The 15862-nt window shown below is 25.6% G+C and overlaps 1 protein-coding gene across 1 annotated transcript in view; it reads left to right on the forward strand.

The window, feature by feature from the left end:
• Positions 1-14921, forward strand: part of LOC107448794 (uncharacterized) — a 31665-nt gene extending 16744 nt beyond the window's left edge. The window contains exons 10-17 of the mRNA XM_071183399.1: positions 1576-1655; positions 2852-3256; positions 5811-5911; positions 5994-6096; positions 6657-6767; positions 7222-7356; positions 8314-8394; positions 11328-14921. Coding sequence (XP_071039500.1) covers positions 1576-1655; positions 2852-3256; positions 5811-5911; positions 5994-6096; positions 6657-6767; positions 7222-7356; positions 8314-8394; positions 11328-11342 — 1031 coding nt within the window. The 3' untranslated portion in view covers positions 11343-14921. The remainder of the gene's footprint in view (positions 1-1575; positions 1656-2851; positions 3257-5810; positions 5912-5993; positions 6097-6656; positions 6768-7221; positions 7357-8313; positions 8395-11327) is intronic.
• The last annotated feature ends 941 nt before the right edge of the window (positions 14922-15862 follow it).

The following is a 15862-nucleotide window of genomic DNA, read 5'->3' on the forward strand; positions in this document are numbered from 1 at the left end:
AAAAAGGTAATCACTTTAAATTTTCAAAAAAAGAAAATTCTTTTCTTAATTAAACAATGCATGTTTGGAAAAAAAAATTTAAATTACTTGTTTAAACTTATATGAAATTAAAAAATGCAGAATATTTTGTAATGCTGGGGCATCACATTTAGAAGGATCTAAACTCTAAAAATGTTTTTACTCAGGAATTCTTTTGTTTCGCATAAGATTTGTTTTATGACGTTTAAAGATTTTGATTGCTTTTATTATAAACTAAATTTTGAGTAAATGTAGTTTGTTTACCAAGCTCTTGAGTTTACCAGCAGCACATGTCTTCATAAGTGTGTAAAAACCATCCTTTATTTTTTTTTAATGTCCGGTAAATCCGCTATTTTGTTTTTAAGCAGCGTTTTATCATTTAACCTATAATAATTACAATCTTAAAATAATCCATTTTGTCATTTTTGGTATCATAAAGTAATTATGCATTTTTTTCCCACATGTTTGTATATGCAACAAAAACATCTATAGTATTCATTCGAAAGAAAAACCCAACATTTATTGCTACTCAAAATCACAGAGAAGCAAATCTATATAATTTTTCGCTTTCAATAAAAGTATTTTGTAAAATGAAAAGTACTTATCAAAGCCATTCAATTTTTTTGTTCTATGACGACTTTGAAGAAATTATCCTTTTTTTTTTATTTAAGTTTTAATCAATAGCAATGCAAAATATTCATGATTTATAATTTATTTTCTTTGATAGGTGCATAATGTATGATTGCTATTTTTTACATAATTGTGCATAAAAACTGTCGTTTTGATTAGTGACTTCTGTCCCTGCCGAAAAGAAATCTTAATCCTTTTAACTTTCATACTTTTTAATTTGAATATTTATTGTGATGTTTTTAAGGTCTTAAAGGAAACGATGATTAGAATGAAGTATACTTTAATGACTGTCTATTTATTTTTGTTTACAATTACTTGAAAACATCCCAGTTGTAAAGCTTTCTAAAAAAATAAGGTGGTTTAACTAATAGGAGAAAAGCAATAAGCTTGAACAAAACCATCAAACAAAGGAAAGGAAATAAGAAACTGGTGTAGGGGGGGGGACTAAGATGAAAACCTGAGGTTTTTCCTTTGTTGTAATCTTGTTCTAATTTATTGCTCTTCCCTTAGGTTAAACCATTTTTTTCCTTACTGCAAATTGTTTATTGCCTGTTTTTTCCCCTATTATTCTAAGGAAGGTTTTTGCTTATAAATTTAGAGCCAAATCTGTTTTTGTACCATTATTTGTGCTTTATTCATGTTTTTTAGGATTATTCATATGCAGCTCAAAGAATACCCTATCTTCATTAGGATACAATAGTACCTTTACTTTTTACGAATCATGGCATTTCCTATAGCAAAATCTATTTGTTCAATTTATATTTCCTTTAAATTTATTATTTTTTACTGCCTGGTTTATCTTTCATGCAAGTTTATAATGTGCAAACATCAGTTTTTCCCTCAAATATTTCGTTAAGATTTTATACAAAAATAGTTTATATAGATTTTTGTTAACTTGTTTTTAAACTTTTTCTGTATTATCCTCAGCATGTCAAGTAAATTGTCCCCCAACAGAAATTGAATCTTCGAAACCGGTTATGCCTAATCTTCGTCAAAAGCGAAAGAAAGTATCCTTTATACAGATTCATACTGGTTTTAAGTTCTAGATCATTATTTTAAGGTTTGATATTACTAAGTCATGTGTATAAGATAAATTATGTGTCTAGCTATAAAGTGTGTTTGTGGAGCTATGGTTTTTCTTTACTTTTTTAATTCTATATTTATCACTTTAAGTATGTTTCAAATTCATAGGATAAAGTTGGACTAAGCTAGGTAAAACATTTCTTTTCTCTTTTTTTTATGAGGATTTTATGAAAATAACTGTAAATGATGATTGTATGAAATTAAATTTAAACAACATTAAGTTTTTGTGTATTACTTTTTCATTTTTAATGTTTGCCAAATATGCATTAAATGAAACTTAATTTTGACAATGTCTACCTGATTGCATTGAAGTCACTGGTAAATTTGAATTTTCTACAGGGAAGCACTGTAAATTCTACTACCAAGGTAACCACTAGGAAACAACTTTTGGAATATTAATTAATATACAATGTTGAAAATGACTTGTTTAATTGCTAGTTTATTAAAGCCGTATAACAGTCTTCATACAGCCATTTTATTCATTCATTTATTTTTAGTTATAAAATATGACTCTGTCTCTTACCAAGTTTTGACTGTTGTAATTGTTTGTTTTTTTTCATGGTACGTAGCGTTTTTAAAAAGTGCCATGTTGATTTTTCGCTATGAATTATGCAAAAAGACACATTAAACTTTTTCACAATTAATTCAACCCCAATCTATTTCGGCTTATTGTCAGTCCGTAGCGTATGAAAACGCCATTCGTTTTACATGATTCAAAATTTAATGATTTTTTACAATTGTCAAATACGATACCAAGAGGTTTGTTTTTTTTTATGTATATATATGACGGTTAAAACAAGTGAAAACCGTCAATAGTCAAAAACTTTCCAACCCTGCCTAATTATGATATTTTTTTAAAGTGCTTAAAAGGTGCTTATTTTTTGTTGAATAATTTGGCTACGCACCTTTTTTTTTTTTTTTTTTTTTTTTTTTTTTTTTTTTTTTNTTTTTTTTTTTTTTTTTTTTTTTTTTTTTTTTTTTTTTTTTTTTTTTTTTTTAGCTTAATTTCTTAGTTATTACTCAACAGACATTAAGTTTTCACTTTTTAGTTAAACATTTCTATTGATTTTTCTAAGTCATTGTTAGTCCAAATTTTTCTTTTCCTTAATTGTGTGTCCAGCCATTAACGGATTGTTCAAATGTCATGTGTAAGGGAATTTGTTTTAGCCCCTCTGAACAATTGTTACTGTCTAAAAGTCTCACTTCTACGCCAATTAGTGATACTTTTTCTTCGTTTGATGAGTTGGACTACAAAAAGACTGCAGAAGATCTTATGGCTCTTCAAGATTCCGGTGTACTGATGGATATTGAATCCATCATATCTCAAGATGTTAACAACCCTGTAAATAATATTCAGAACTCTATGTTGTCGGCTAATATTGATAGCTCACCGAATGTTATGAACTCTGAAACATTCCGAAACTCATCTGGCTATCAAGCAACTTTCGACAATCTCTCTTATTTCTCCAATATCAGTGAGATGTCTAATGTGAGTGAATCCATTTCAAAAGCATCATTTCCTCAGGTAAGTTCTTTGTGAAATAAAAACTGTATTAGATTTGACATTTTATTGGAGAATATGCATTGAAACATATTATAACTTTGTTCTTTGCTGCTATGTAACTAATGTTGTTTCATACGCTTATAGTAAATACCTTAGAAAATAATAATTCATTTATAGTGGTCGCAAATTTTTTTTTTGCAGTCCCTATAATAAATAATAGGCAGTTTTTAGTCTATGTGAGAAGTTTAAAAGTATGTAATTATAACTTTTAATTAAAAATGAAGTAATACACATTACAAAGGAATATTTAAAGTAAGTCATTTCGCTGGAAGGAATAATACATGTGGATAAAAAAAAACACACATGTATTGACACATAGGAAAGCGAGTTGGTAGCATAAAATTGCAACTTAATTCAAAAATGAATGAAATCAGAAAGATAAACATATTAAAAAATTCTTTAGAACATCTTAAAATATTTGTCATATAAATTAAACATGCAAATTCGTTCAATCATTATCTCTATCTAAGTGGTTTTCTTATATTGTACTTAGAGTTGACAGTTTTACCCATGGTGTTAACCACCCTGTAAAAAAACCCTTTTAGACCTGAAACTGAAAATTTTATTGTTAAAAATAATTGTTAGCTATCATAAATATGAAATAATTATTAATAAAATCACATATAAAATATCAAGTGATTATTATTGTAAAGATTTATAATAATAATCATTATTATTAAAGACATACATATTCTTTAAGAATTTTGACATTAAAACCCCCTTTTTGTTTTGACAATTACTGTCAAAAACTCAAAATTTTGATATAGAAAATCATAATCTATTATCATAAATATTAAATAATTGTAAATAAATAAAAACACGTAAAGTTGCAATTTACCTAACCTGTAAATGTGATTAATTATTGAAAATAAAATGGTAAAAACAATAATCTTATAAGAAATATACCGAATAAAAATCTTGTTCATTGTGTGTAAATCGATTTTTATTTACTCCTATATAAACTTCTTCTTTCCCTGAAGCATGCAATTAGAAAAACACTAATTTCGAAACCCACTATATTCCCAAATTTATTTTTCAATTTTGTCAAAATTAAAAAATATTACTAAACTAGAACTAGCAAAACTAGAATATAGACATACCAAAACCATTATAACATACTGAAATAACATGTATTAAAAATTTATTCTAATAACTAAATTAATTATTAATAATTTAATTAAACACTTAAATTGATTTATTGAAAAAAATTATTAACTCATTTTAACAAGCATTTATATTTTTTCTAAATTATAGTTACTTTACTTATCTGGGAGTATATTATAATCTTGATTTACAGGAAATGCTTATCTACATATTAGTATTAGCAAGTATTCAGAATCAAAAAATATTTTCTCGTGGTGAGCTTGGACAATTATTACTGACCACTTTAGCTTTCTTAAAAATCTGCCGAAGTTGTGCCAAAAAGGAATTAAAATCAATATTTAGATTGTTGACAATTAAGAACTCATTACCTATGATATGAACTGAATAGTTATAAAATATAACATATAATATTGATCTTCAGATATTAATATATAAAATATTGATTTTATTATGATTTAAAGTATTAATCTTGAAGTGATGTCATGTCAAAAACTCTATAATTATTCCTTGTAAGTTCCCTTATATGGATCCAGAAGAATAAAAAAATGAAAAATATGACAGCCGAAGCTGACGTTGTCAGGGGGTACCAGCCCCGGAAGTCATAAATGCAACCTTTTCTATCGAGAGAGCACGACAAATGTCTACGCTGTTCTCTCTGTACCACAAAGGTTTTACCAGAGTCTAGGTCAAGAGAAAATTTTAATGCAAATTACAAAACCAAACAAGAAAATATAATACCTAAACAAGGACAATGTTCAAAAACGTACTTCAAAATGATAAATCACAAAGCAAGTACACAACATATTACAAAGCCTCAACTAAATTGGAATTAATGAAAAAAACAACGCTCTCTAATTTAATGTACAGAAGGAAAAAAAAAAAGGAGCGAGAAAGCAGTTGCCATCATTAGTAGAAATGCTTAACCAGGGCAACTCGGCTAAGGCTTGATCATGCCCTATTAAAAGAAAACGAAACTAACAATATTTAATCATTTTTTTAAATTCATTACAGAAATTAAAAGAAAAACCATTATTTTCCAAATTTTTTTAAAAATTTACTTGTTGCCTCTTGAAGACTCTCAACATTATTGCAAATTTTGTTAATTCTAGACAATTGAGAAAAAGCTAAATTTTTGAAAATTTTTCTGCACCAATTAGTATCAAAATTACAGAAAAAAATAACCTTAAACTTATAAGCTTTATTTTTATCATAAACACCAATTTTAATTTGTTCATTAACAATATCAATTTTAAAATCTAAATATTCAACATTTAGGCAATTATCATTATGTCTCTTCAAAACTGTATATACTATGTTACTGTAGATGTCTTCTGTAAATAGGATTAGATTTTTTAGTGGTCTCATTTGTGAATTAATTTTTTTATAAAGATATGGATTTATTCATTTGTAGGTAAACTCATTAAGTTTAACTGAAGATTCACAATCATACAACAAAATAGATTGTCAGAGTTTATCGAGTGAAGACTTGGCTATGCTCAATTACATAGAAAGGTTAGTTAATGATTGTGTGTTATCTTTCACAACCTTTTGCTTTTTGTTATTTTTTAATAATTTAAATATATTTTATTTCTAGTCCCTTTCATCCATCTAAGGATGTATCACTTGATGAATCAAGAACATCTTTGCCAACTCAAAAGACATTTTCAAATTTAGTGAAAGAAGATGCCTTTCAAAATGTTAGTATTTCCATTTTTTTCTCTTTTCATTATAAGATATCATTGTTTCTATGCAAAAGAATGTTGAGTAATAACCTTTAAAAAATTATTTTTAATTTGAAATAGCAGAAAATATTTATTCTGTAATTGTTCTATGGAGTTTGTCAAGGGACAAAACAAAATGCATTATTAACTAATGATAAAATGAATTCAACTGTAACGTAACTAAACTATGTTCTTGTGCTAAACACTATTTTAAGACAGCTTTGTTAACAAAATAATAGTAAACATTTACTTTTAATGTACTTCATTTTCAATTTTTAGAATAACTAAACCTCCAACAATAATTGAATTTCAAAAATTTCAGAAATTCTTTTTCCTAATTGTAGAAAAAATAATATAATAATATTTTTACAAATCTGAATTTTACAAATTTTGTTCACTACTGCATATAAATAATTTAAGTTTATGTATCAAATGTCAGTTAGACAATTTGTTGATCTCTTAAATTTTAAAATTTCTGTTCTAGCTTTGTGTTTAAAAAAAAAGTTTATCTAATGTTCTTTTTCCTTTCTCTATAGCATGAGATTCTTCCTGTTGTACTAGATTTAAAAGATCTTATGGAACTGAATCAAGTACAAAGGATGTGTGATTTAAATGGTCAATATGAACTTAGTAATTCTGTGATGAATGTAAGTGTTCCCATGTACTTGATTGTCTAAAAATATTTTTAATTTTATGTATAAAAAGACTTTTCTTGGCAGTCCAATTTCTATATTTTCCAATATTTAGTTAAATTTCTTTTAAATTAATATTTATCCTTTTAACTGGGAGCTCTTTAAAAATCATCTCCTTCATTTGTTGTCGATACACTTTCCATATTGTATAGCCAATGGACTCTATTGTGTAAAAATGCAACAAAAAATTTTTTTTTTCTTGGTTATAGAATAATTAATAATTCTTGTACTATAATGTTATGAATAAAAGAGTGGAATTAGCATTATATAATCGAAATAAAATTGAAGAGCTTTAGCGTTTAATGAATTATAGTAATGTATGAGTTATTTTACTTCTTAATTATTTCTTTAATAACACTTATTTTTAAATTTAAATAAACAAATTTTTAAAAGCATCTTTACTTTTTAGAGTTATAATTCAAGTCCAGAAAAGTTGCATAAATGTTCAAATGAAAACTGGTGTTCACCAAACCTTGATCAGGGAAATTATGATTATATATCAAGTTCAGATAGCACCGTTACTGCTAGCTCTGGTGGTTCACCTGTAAGTAACACTTATTTGATGTCTGCCTACTAATGTCTTACCTTTCAATAAATAGTAGCTGTATAATTTAGTTTTATTATTATTGAATAGTTTAATAATAATAAAAAAAAACTAAATAATTACACAGCTGTTTAGTTTTTATTATTATCATTAAATATAGCATTTTATTTATATGCTTTAAACATTAATTATGAAAATTAAAGAATTAAATTCAAAGTTATTAAGTTTATCCTAAAAATTGTAAAAAAAAATTTATTGGTTATTACATTTTCATCTATTGGTTATTTCACATGTAATTTATAAGATTAATGTTTTAAGGTTGAACCTTTATGAGTGTTATTTCAAGTGTTAAAAGTTTTTGGTTTATTAACTAATTTGCTTCCCTTTTTTTTGATTAAAAGTAGATAAATTTTATTTCTTTATTGAGTTTTTCTTCTTAGCAGTATTCTACTTTTTTTTTTCAATTTAATTAAAAAAAAAATGCTTTTTCAAATTCTTTAAAAATATTACTAGTTTTTTGCATTATTTAATACCAATAAGACGATTTGAAATTATATTAACTTGATTTAAAATTATACATCGTAATCGGTATCTCAAAATTTTAATTTAAAAATCACAGATCGAGATTTTTATTCAGGCACTTCAAGGAAATCTGTACATTGATATCTTTTATTAAAACATTGGTAATATTCTGGGGATATATACTTCCTACATGTACTTTTTGCTTGCTCAAATTTTGGTTATTATTTCAATTATTGAAAATGTGTTATGGGCAAAAGCATTTTTGGATTTTTATTTTCAGCTTTTTTTTTTCTTTTTTTTTTACCAGACCTAGACCCTAAGGAAATAATAGAGCAAATATAAATTATGAAAGTATTACCATCCTGCAATATTTTTGTTAAATAATTTATTCCTTCCATAACATTTAATCTGCAATAGTTATTTCTCTTCCTGTAGTATATATACCACAGTGAGTCCAGCCCTTTCTACTACTCTCAAATGCAAGCATCTAATTTGCCTTTCATTCCACCAGAGAAAGTAAGTATTGATATCTTTTTCACTTTGCTCTCACTCACTCAGTGATGTATCACTTCCCATGACGTTAGATCAGGATTTATACGGTGTAATTAGCTCTGTTGACAGTAATGCTAAATAACTTTTTTTTCTTTTTTATTACGACGACAGAAATTTGAACCATGTGTATCAGATGTAAGAAAAATGTAAAAAATAAAGTTTACTTTTAATATTTTGAAATGATCATAGCAATTGGTAAATGAAAGTTTTCCACATGGTTGAAGTCTTTGATTTTCAGACTGGTTTTTTATCAGATAAAAGAATAAACTAAAGTTTCATTTCATTGTTTTATATTAAATTTGAGAAAAATGTTATTGTCAATATTAATTTAGACCCACAATAGTCCAAAACAAAGTACATTCTAAGCCAAACCTGCTGGTCTTCGAAAGCTTACACTCAAATGTGGGTTATATAGGCTAACAATACCTTTAACTAAAAACAAAGTAGCATAATGTTGACAAAATATTGCTCAATCTCATCAAATTGATAGCCATCTAATCTTTGTTTAGAATATCTACATGAAGTTAAAAACTCTTATGAAATGCATTTTATGAACTAACATTAAAATTTTAGTCTAACTTTTTAAATATGTAAGCAATTATATGATAAATTAAATGAATATTTTTGTATACTGTTCACTGATTTTTTTTTCCTTCAAAAATATAAAATAAAATAACTCAAACTGTTTTTAAAACGTAGAAGCTGTAATTAAAGTTTCAATGATATATATCATTAAAGTAAAGCTTTTTATTACTGCAAGCAAATACATAAAAACTTAACTTTGATTTTTTTTTTCATTCAATTTTTTTTGGTCAGTTATTTTATTGTTTTATTAAATTTAATATTTGATCAATATAAAAACATTAAAATAGTATTTTTTTAGTATTTTAAATTTGCTATACTTTGCACTTTTGTTTATCTGTTTTACATCTTTCAGTAATGAATAATTTTATTTTTTTTTCTCTTTTTATTTCAGTGTATATACATTTAATAATATTTAGTGTATAAATTTGTAAGTAAAAACAAATAGTTATTTTACTAAGGTAATAAGTTTTGTTTTTACTAATTCATAGTAATAATGCTAACAAAGAAAATTATTTTGTTTTTAGATGAAGTTTTTCCAACTCAAATTTTAATTGAAAGGTTTTTTGTTATTTAATCACAATAATTTCCTTTTAGCAAAACCCATTTTGGCAAAACATAGTATTTGGGAAAACCCCTGATCAAATTGAACTCACAAGGCAGGCACGCTCTTTAATGAACCAAGTGAATAATTATGATTTAACTGATATCTTGTCTTACATGCCTTCTTATTAATATCAGGTTTGCTCTAACTCTTTCTTTCTTTCTAGTTAAGCTTTACTTAGTTAAAACTCACTAATGTTAAGAGCTCACATAAATTTTTGCTCCCTTCCTTTCAACAATCACTCTTCATTTGCATCAAACTTGTAGAAATTAACTAAAATATGGAAAATTAGGCCTTTTTCCATCCTTACTTATGTGACTACACTTACTGCAGCTACTAATTTAATTTGAAAGCTTATTTCTGTAACTTAATTCTACTTTATATATTCTGCTTATGTATCTTCTAGTTCGATTCATATTTCTTTCTCCTATTTAAATCAGACTTTAAGTTGGAGAGTAATAAAGAGTAATCATTTAGACTTTAATTCAATGTAACATTATTGAAAATTTTAAAAATCCATTTCTTTACATGTCCTGGTGCATTTTTTAGCGTTATTTTAACTTGGAAAAACTTCACCAACCACACATTATCAATATTAATGGTACACACATTATAAATGAAAGTCTTGAATTAGAATAAAGCAAAATGCAAATTTCGCATCATCAAACTAAAGTGAATTACGCTAATTAGCTTTAAATTCTATGACCTTTGTACTTTTGAAACTTAAAATAATGAATAGAAAGCGATTAAACACTTCTAATGCTCTTGTATTATGTGTATATTTTGCACTCACTTGCTAATGTTGTGTAAATTTCTATAATGAAATACTTGGCTTTTTTGCCAACCAGGATTAGTTATATAATTTTATTTTGTTCTTGCTAGGGTAATGTAATTTTCTATTTAGAAATGCAAATCATTTTGAAATTTTGGTGTAACAAAAGCTTTTTTAAAATTAATGCTGTATGCTCAAAGAATGCAAAAGAACATAAGAAAGTGAATGGAAATACCTATTAAGAAATGAAGTGAATTAAGATAGGGTGTGCAATCTGTGTCATACAAACAAGCAATGTACAGTCTCATGCCAACAAAATTTTAATTTCAAAAGACTAAATTACTGGAATTAGAAAGCTTATAACTAATTTCAATCAACTTTGAAGCAGCTCTGAAATATTAACATGAAAATGACTAAATGTAAAAATATTAATTCAAAGTGTCAAAAATCTTTTTTTTTTTTTTTAATCAGGTATTGTTTAAGATGAAAATTTACTTTTAGATTTATTTAAAAATTAAATTTTTAGTTATTGACAATGTAATTGAAAAATGTAAAATGATAATTTACTGACTATTTATTATGAAAACATTATTATGCTTATTTATGAAAACAAAGTGTGCAAAACATGCGCAAAATCTATACATATGTATTTCTAAGCTTAATCGTATTACTTTATTTACACTCTATTCGTAACATAATTAATTGGCATAAAATCTTAATTTATTGTGTCCCTGAAAGTGAAAGTGTTTTTCTACAGTTCTTTTCTGAAAAAGTTCTTATTTTTCTCTTCATGTACTATACACATTTTAGGTATATATTTTAATGGCATAGTTTATTAGAAGTAAGCTACATTTTATGCGAGAAATAATTATAAATTGTGTGTTCACATCTATAATTGTCAGTAATAGAAACTAAATCTTAAAATTTTCTTCTTTCTAGTTTCCTTGCCTTTGAATCAGGATGTATTAAACAACCAACATTTCCTGATAACTGTGTATATGGCACTGCTTTTAAAGATCTGTTTTGGATGATTTATTGTTAAGGTCACAAATAAGTTTATTGGTGTTGTATGTGTATTATAGTTTAACATTTTTGTTAGGGATGAGATGTAGTTGCACCTGTGCATAAAAGTGCTTACAAAAAGTTGTATAGCATTTTTGCTAAATTGTTTACTCTAAAACTGTCTCAGGATCTGGTAAATCAGTAACATTAAATCAATATTGGGTTTATAGTACTTTTTTTTTTGCTCTCTAACAAATTCAATGCATGAGTGTCCTACATGTAATTTTTCTACTATATAAAATTGTTATAAATTTCATTGTTCACTATCATATTATTGTAAACTAGTTTCGCCCATTTAAAAAAAACTAAAGTTTTTTTTTTTTAATGAGGTGTATTTGTTTTTAAATATATGTGTTGAGTGCTATGAAAAACCATCTATAAATTACAACAGTCGAATCTCGTAATATCAAATGTCAAGAAATGGGAGAAATCGCTTCTATAATTGTATCTCAATGACGATTTTTAACATTCACTAAAATAGTTTGTTTCGTAAAAATTTGACTTACAAATAATGTAAATTACTCGTATTCTGCATTTAATAATGTTGATTTTATTTTATTTTTAAAAAAAGAAAATGAACAGTAAATCTATTACTTATTTATTTAAAAATGAATCTTGCACAAACAATGAAAACATAGTCAAAATTTAAAAAAATATATTGACAGTCCTGCTAAGATACAATACTTATTTTTCAAAAACTTACTTAATGGCTCAAAAGACAAAATATCAATTAAATACCAAAACTACTTTTACTATAGTTTAATTGTTGTAAGCTTTTAATCATACACATCATAAATATTTTTTTTATAGACCCTTTAAAATCATCCATCCCAAACATGAAATATTTACAAAACCAGTTTTATTCTTTTAAAATTGTTAACTGAATTATTTTAACCAGCAAAATTTAAGTAAAAGCTGTAGACAGGAAAGCAAAGACAAAAAAAATACCTTAAATCTTAACATAAGTCCTTTGAACTGTCTGATATGTTTTAAAAACCTGTAGCATAAACATGTTGTAGATTTTTTCTATGAAAAGTAAATTGCGAATATTGCATTTAAAACATTTATCAATGGACCCAATTATTCTTGAACATGCTTCCAGACCTATAGTACATTCTATACTGCATAAACTTAATAATGTGCATTTATTATAAAATCCTGCATACTTGATACCAGTAAAATGGTAAATTATATTGATGTCAATTGTTGGGGTACATTGTGCAATTATACGAACATTGTTAATAAAATCCTTAAAAACTTTTTAAAAAATTGGAATCAATTTTGATATAAACCTGAACATTTTTTAACGTCAGCCCCAATAGCAGAAATTCTCCAGCGCAGCAGCGAGCTCTGCATATTTTAGAAACCAAACAAATAAATTTGGAATAATTGCTGAGATCTAAGCATCTCTAGATTCAATTATTAAAATTTTTAGTGTAAAAACAGCCCTCTGAACAAAAGGTTAAAAAAAAAAATTGTTTTCTGATTTCAGACTTAACCATAAAGAGATATATTCCATTTTTTCACTATCATTCTGTAAAATTCAACTTAAATTTAAGTAACATAAAGTTCTTATGTATAGCATTTAAAAGCCTTATATTTGTAAGTATAGATGCAACTATGTTTGAATAAGCTGAATTGTTACATTAATATTCTCTAGCTGATTGTATTGAGGTAGCAGGCATTTTTGAATCTATGCTGCAGATTCACTTATGAAATTACGCTTTTGGGGCGTAAGCTTTTACGTTGCAATTCAGATTTTTGATCTTTTAATCATATTTCTGCAGAAGTACTAAAATATTTAAGATACCGCATGTGTGTATAAACAATGATTATATATTTTTAAAAATAAATTAAAAAGCTATTTTTAAGGAGTATTTACAAATGCTTGCTCATGTTGTAGATTTTTTTTGCTTGAATACCCTGGTTTCTTTTGGTATTTAATTCTTTGTGGTTGTGATTTATGAGTTTTTATATTTACATTAAAGATTTTTAGGAATATATTTTTTAACAAAAAAAAAATCAGATAATTCATGTCCTAAGCTTAATGAAAACAAGTGTGTTTAATTTATAAAGGCAGCTTATTTGTATTTTCCTTTGCTAAAAAAAAAATAATATATCAATAACACTTCATTAATTCTAACCATGAACCTAAAACAATGAATTGGGAACTATAATCATAGCTCATGCTGGGTGACAGTTTATTTTGTAGACTGAACAATGATATAACAGTGTTTCATCAATAAAATAGTGAAATTAATATCAATATTTAATTATTTATTAAGCAAATTAATTTGATATGTTTAAAGTTTAATTCGTAAATTTGTGGCAAATAAAAATTGAGACACTGGTTTGTTTTAAATTCTATTGCAGAACAGGATTTTTTAAGTATTTTGGTGAAAAAAATTGTTTTTATTTGTTCACCTTTCTCCTAAGAAATAGTTAATGTTTTATCATAATGGCATGTTCCCATTAATAGCTTTATTTCAAGAACAATAGTTTCTCTTTTTTTTTCTTTTTTTTTTTTGCCACGCACGCCAGGTATTTTTTATTTTATGTGGGCAAATATCTAATACATTTTCCCAAAGTCTTTGAGTGCAGAAGATTAAAAACAATTTATCCTTCGATAGAATGATTAATATTATGTTTTGCTAATTCATAACTATGAGCTTAAATCAGTTTACAATTGAATTTTTTTGTACAATTTATGTCCTTCACCTCTAACTGTAACTTTAACCGGTCAATTAACTTTATTCTTTGTCCATTTTAATTCATTTTGATATATTTACTGTAGTTAGTATTAGATGGTGAATACTAATTTAAATTTTCTCTTGTGAATCTTGTTTTTATCCAAAAATTAGCTCCTAATATGATTGTATTGTACCATTAATATTTAGTTGCTGTTTCATAAAATTTGGTGATTTTTCCTAGTTTTTATATTTTTATTTCTAGTGCACAATAACATTTTAGCTCTAAAGTGCACTCTGAAATCAAAATTTGGTGCTCATTTGTGCTGATTTTTCATACTGATTGGTTTTAACTTTCTTCTTAAAAGTATCCCTCATTTTTATGTAATATTGAAACTTTCTAATTTATTTTAAAAGCAATAATAATAAGTTCTAGAAAAGCATTTTGTCTGTGAATGATAAAAAATTTATTATAAATCATTGATAATAACATGATTAACATGCATAAATTATTACTCTAACTCTTAAGTTATTATTTTTAAGATCTAAAATATGCAATATTTTAAAAATATTTCCAAATTATAAATTTGTAATTTTAGCTTTATTCTAACAATATACTTTTCTAAAAGTAATTGTGACTTTATTACAACTCTAAAATTACAGCTCTGTCTATACACTTAATTTCAGGCTGAAGATTGCTTAAGTAATCTTACTTGTTAACCGTAGATATGGGTCTTCAAAATTTCTATAAACCAGGACCAGCATGTTATGAAAGGGGATGTAACATGTTAAATTTTACTAAAATATTGACTGCCAGGGAAGCAACCAGGAAAATGTAGATACTTTATCATAGATAACTTAAACTAAAATTAGTATTACTCTATAACTAATCATTTAACTCAAACTTTTAATTAAAAATCTGCTTTCTTTTATTTAGGCCAAACTAATTAGCATAGCTTATAGGATATAGATAGATGATAAAATGTTAAGTTTTTTCTCTTTGGAGAAGTTGAGGTTACATCCAAACTTTTCAAAACTGACAAAAGTTGGAAGTCAAGTATTTAGTTATTTAAGAATAAAATAAAATGACCATAAATCTGAATAAGCTGAAATTTTAAAACTATTAAAGAAGTGAACATAAATCAGGGCTGGGGTCATTTTGATTGTGCAAAAATTACAATTTACTTCAATTTTTCAAAAAAAAAAAAATTTTTTTTTGTCCTTTATATCACGCAGATGCAAATCAAAATGCCTCATAGCAAGAAAATAAACATTATTAAAAGTAATTTAAATTTTAAGTATGTACAAGTGGTTGAAATTACTAAGTATTTTACTGCTAATTAATAATAAATAAGGAAATATTAAAGGGAAATTTCGACTATGTTGTCATACAGACGCAGCTGTAATTCTAGTGTTAAGTCATAAAAAAAATTTTAAGATTAATCTTATTGTATATTTAAGTCTTAATACATATATTAAAATGCATTCTTAATGTGTATTAGTTATTATTTATTACTTGCAACCCAAAATTAAACTTAATTTTTTAAAAAAATATTAATTTTGTTAAGGGTTAGAAAAATTTTCTATTAAGCACTTATCAATTTTTAATCAGAATTAAAAAGATAGGTTTTTCGAATTGGTTCGTTTCGACATTCATGTGATGATATGTAGTATATATTAATATAAACTTTTAGAGAAATGACTTATTTTAGTTGTTACTAGTCA

Source organism: Parasteatoda tepidariorum, chromosome 7, assembly GCF_043381705.1.
Source record: "Parasteatoda tepidariorum isolate YZ-2023 chromosome 7, CAS_Ptep_4.0, whole genome shotgun sequence".
NCBI lineage: Eukaryota > Metazoa > Arthropoda > Arachnida > Araneae > Theridiidae > Parasteatoda > Parasteatoda tepidariorum.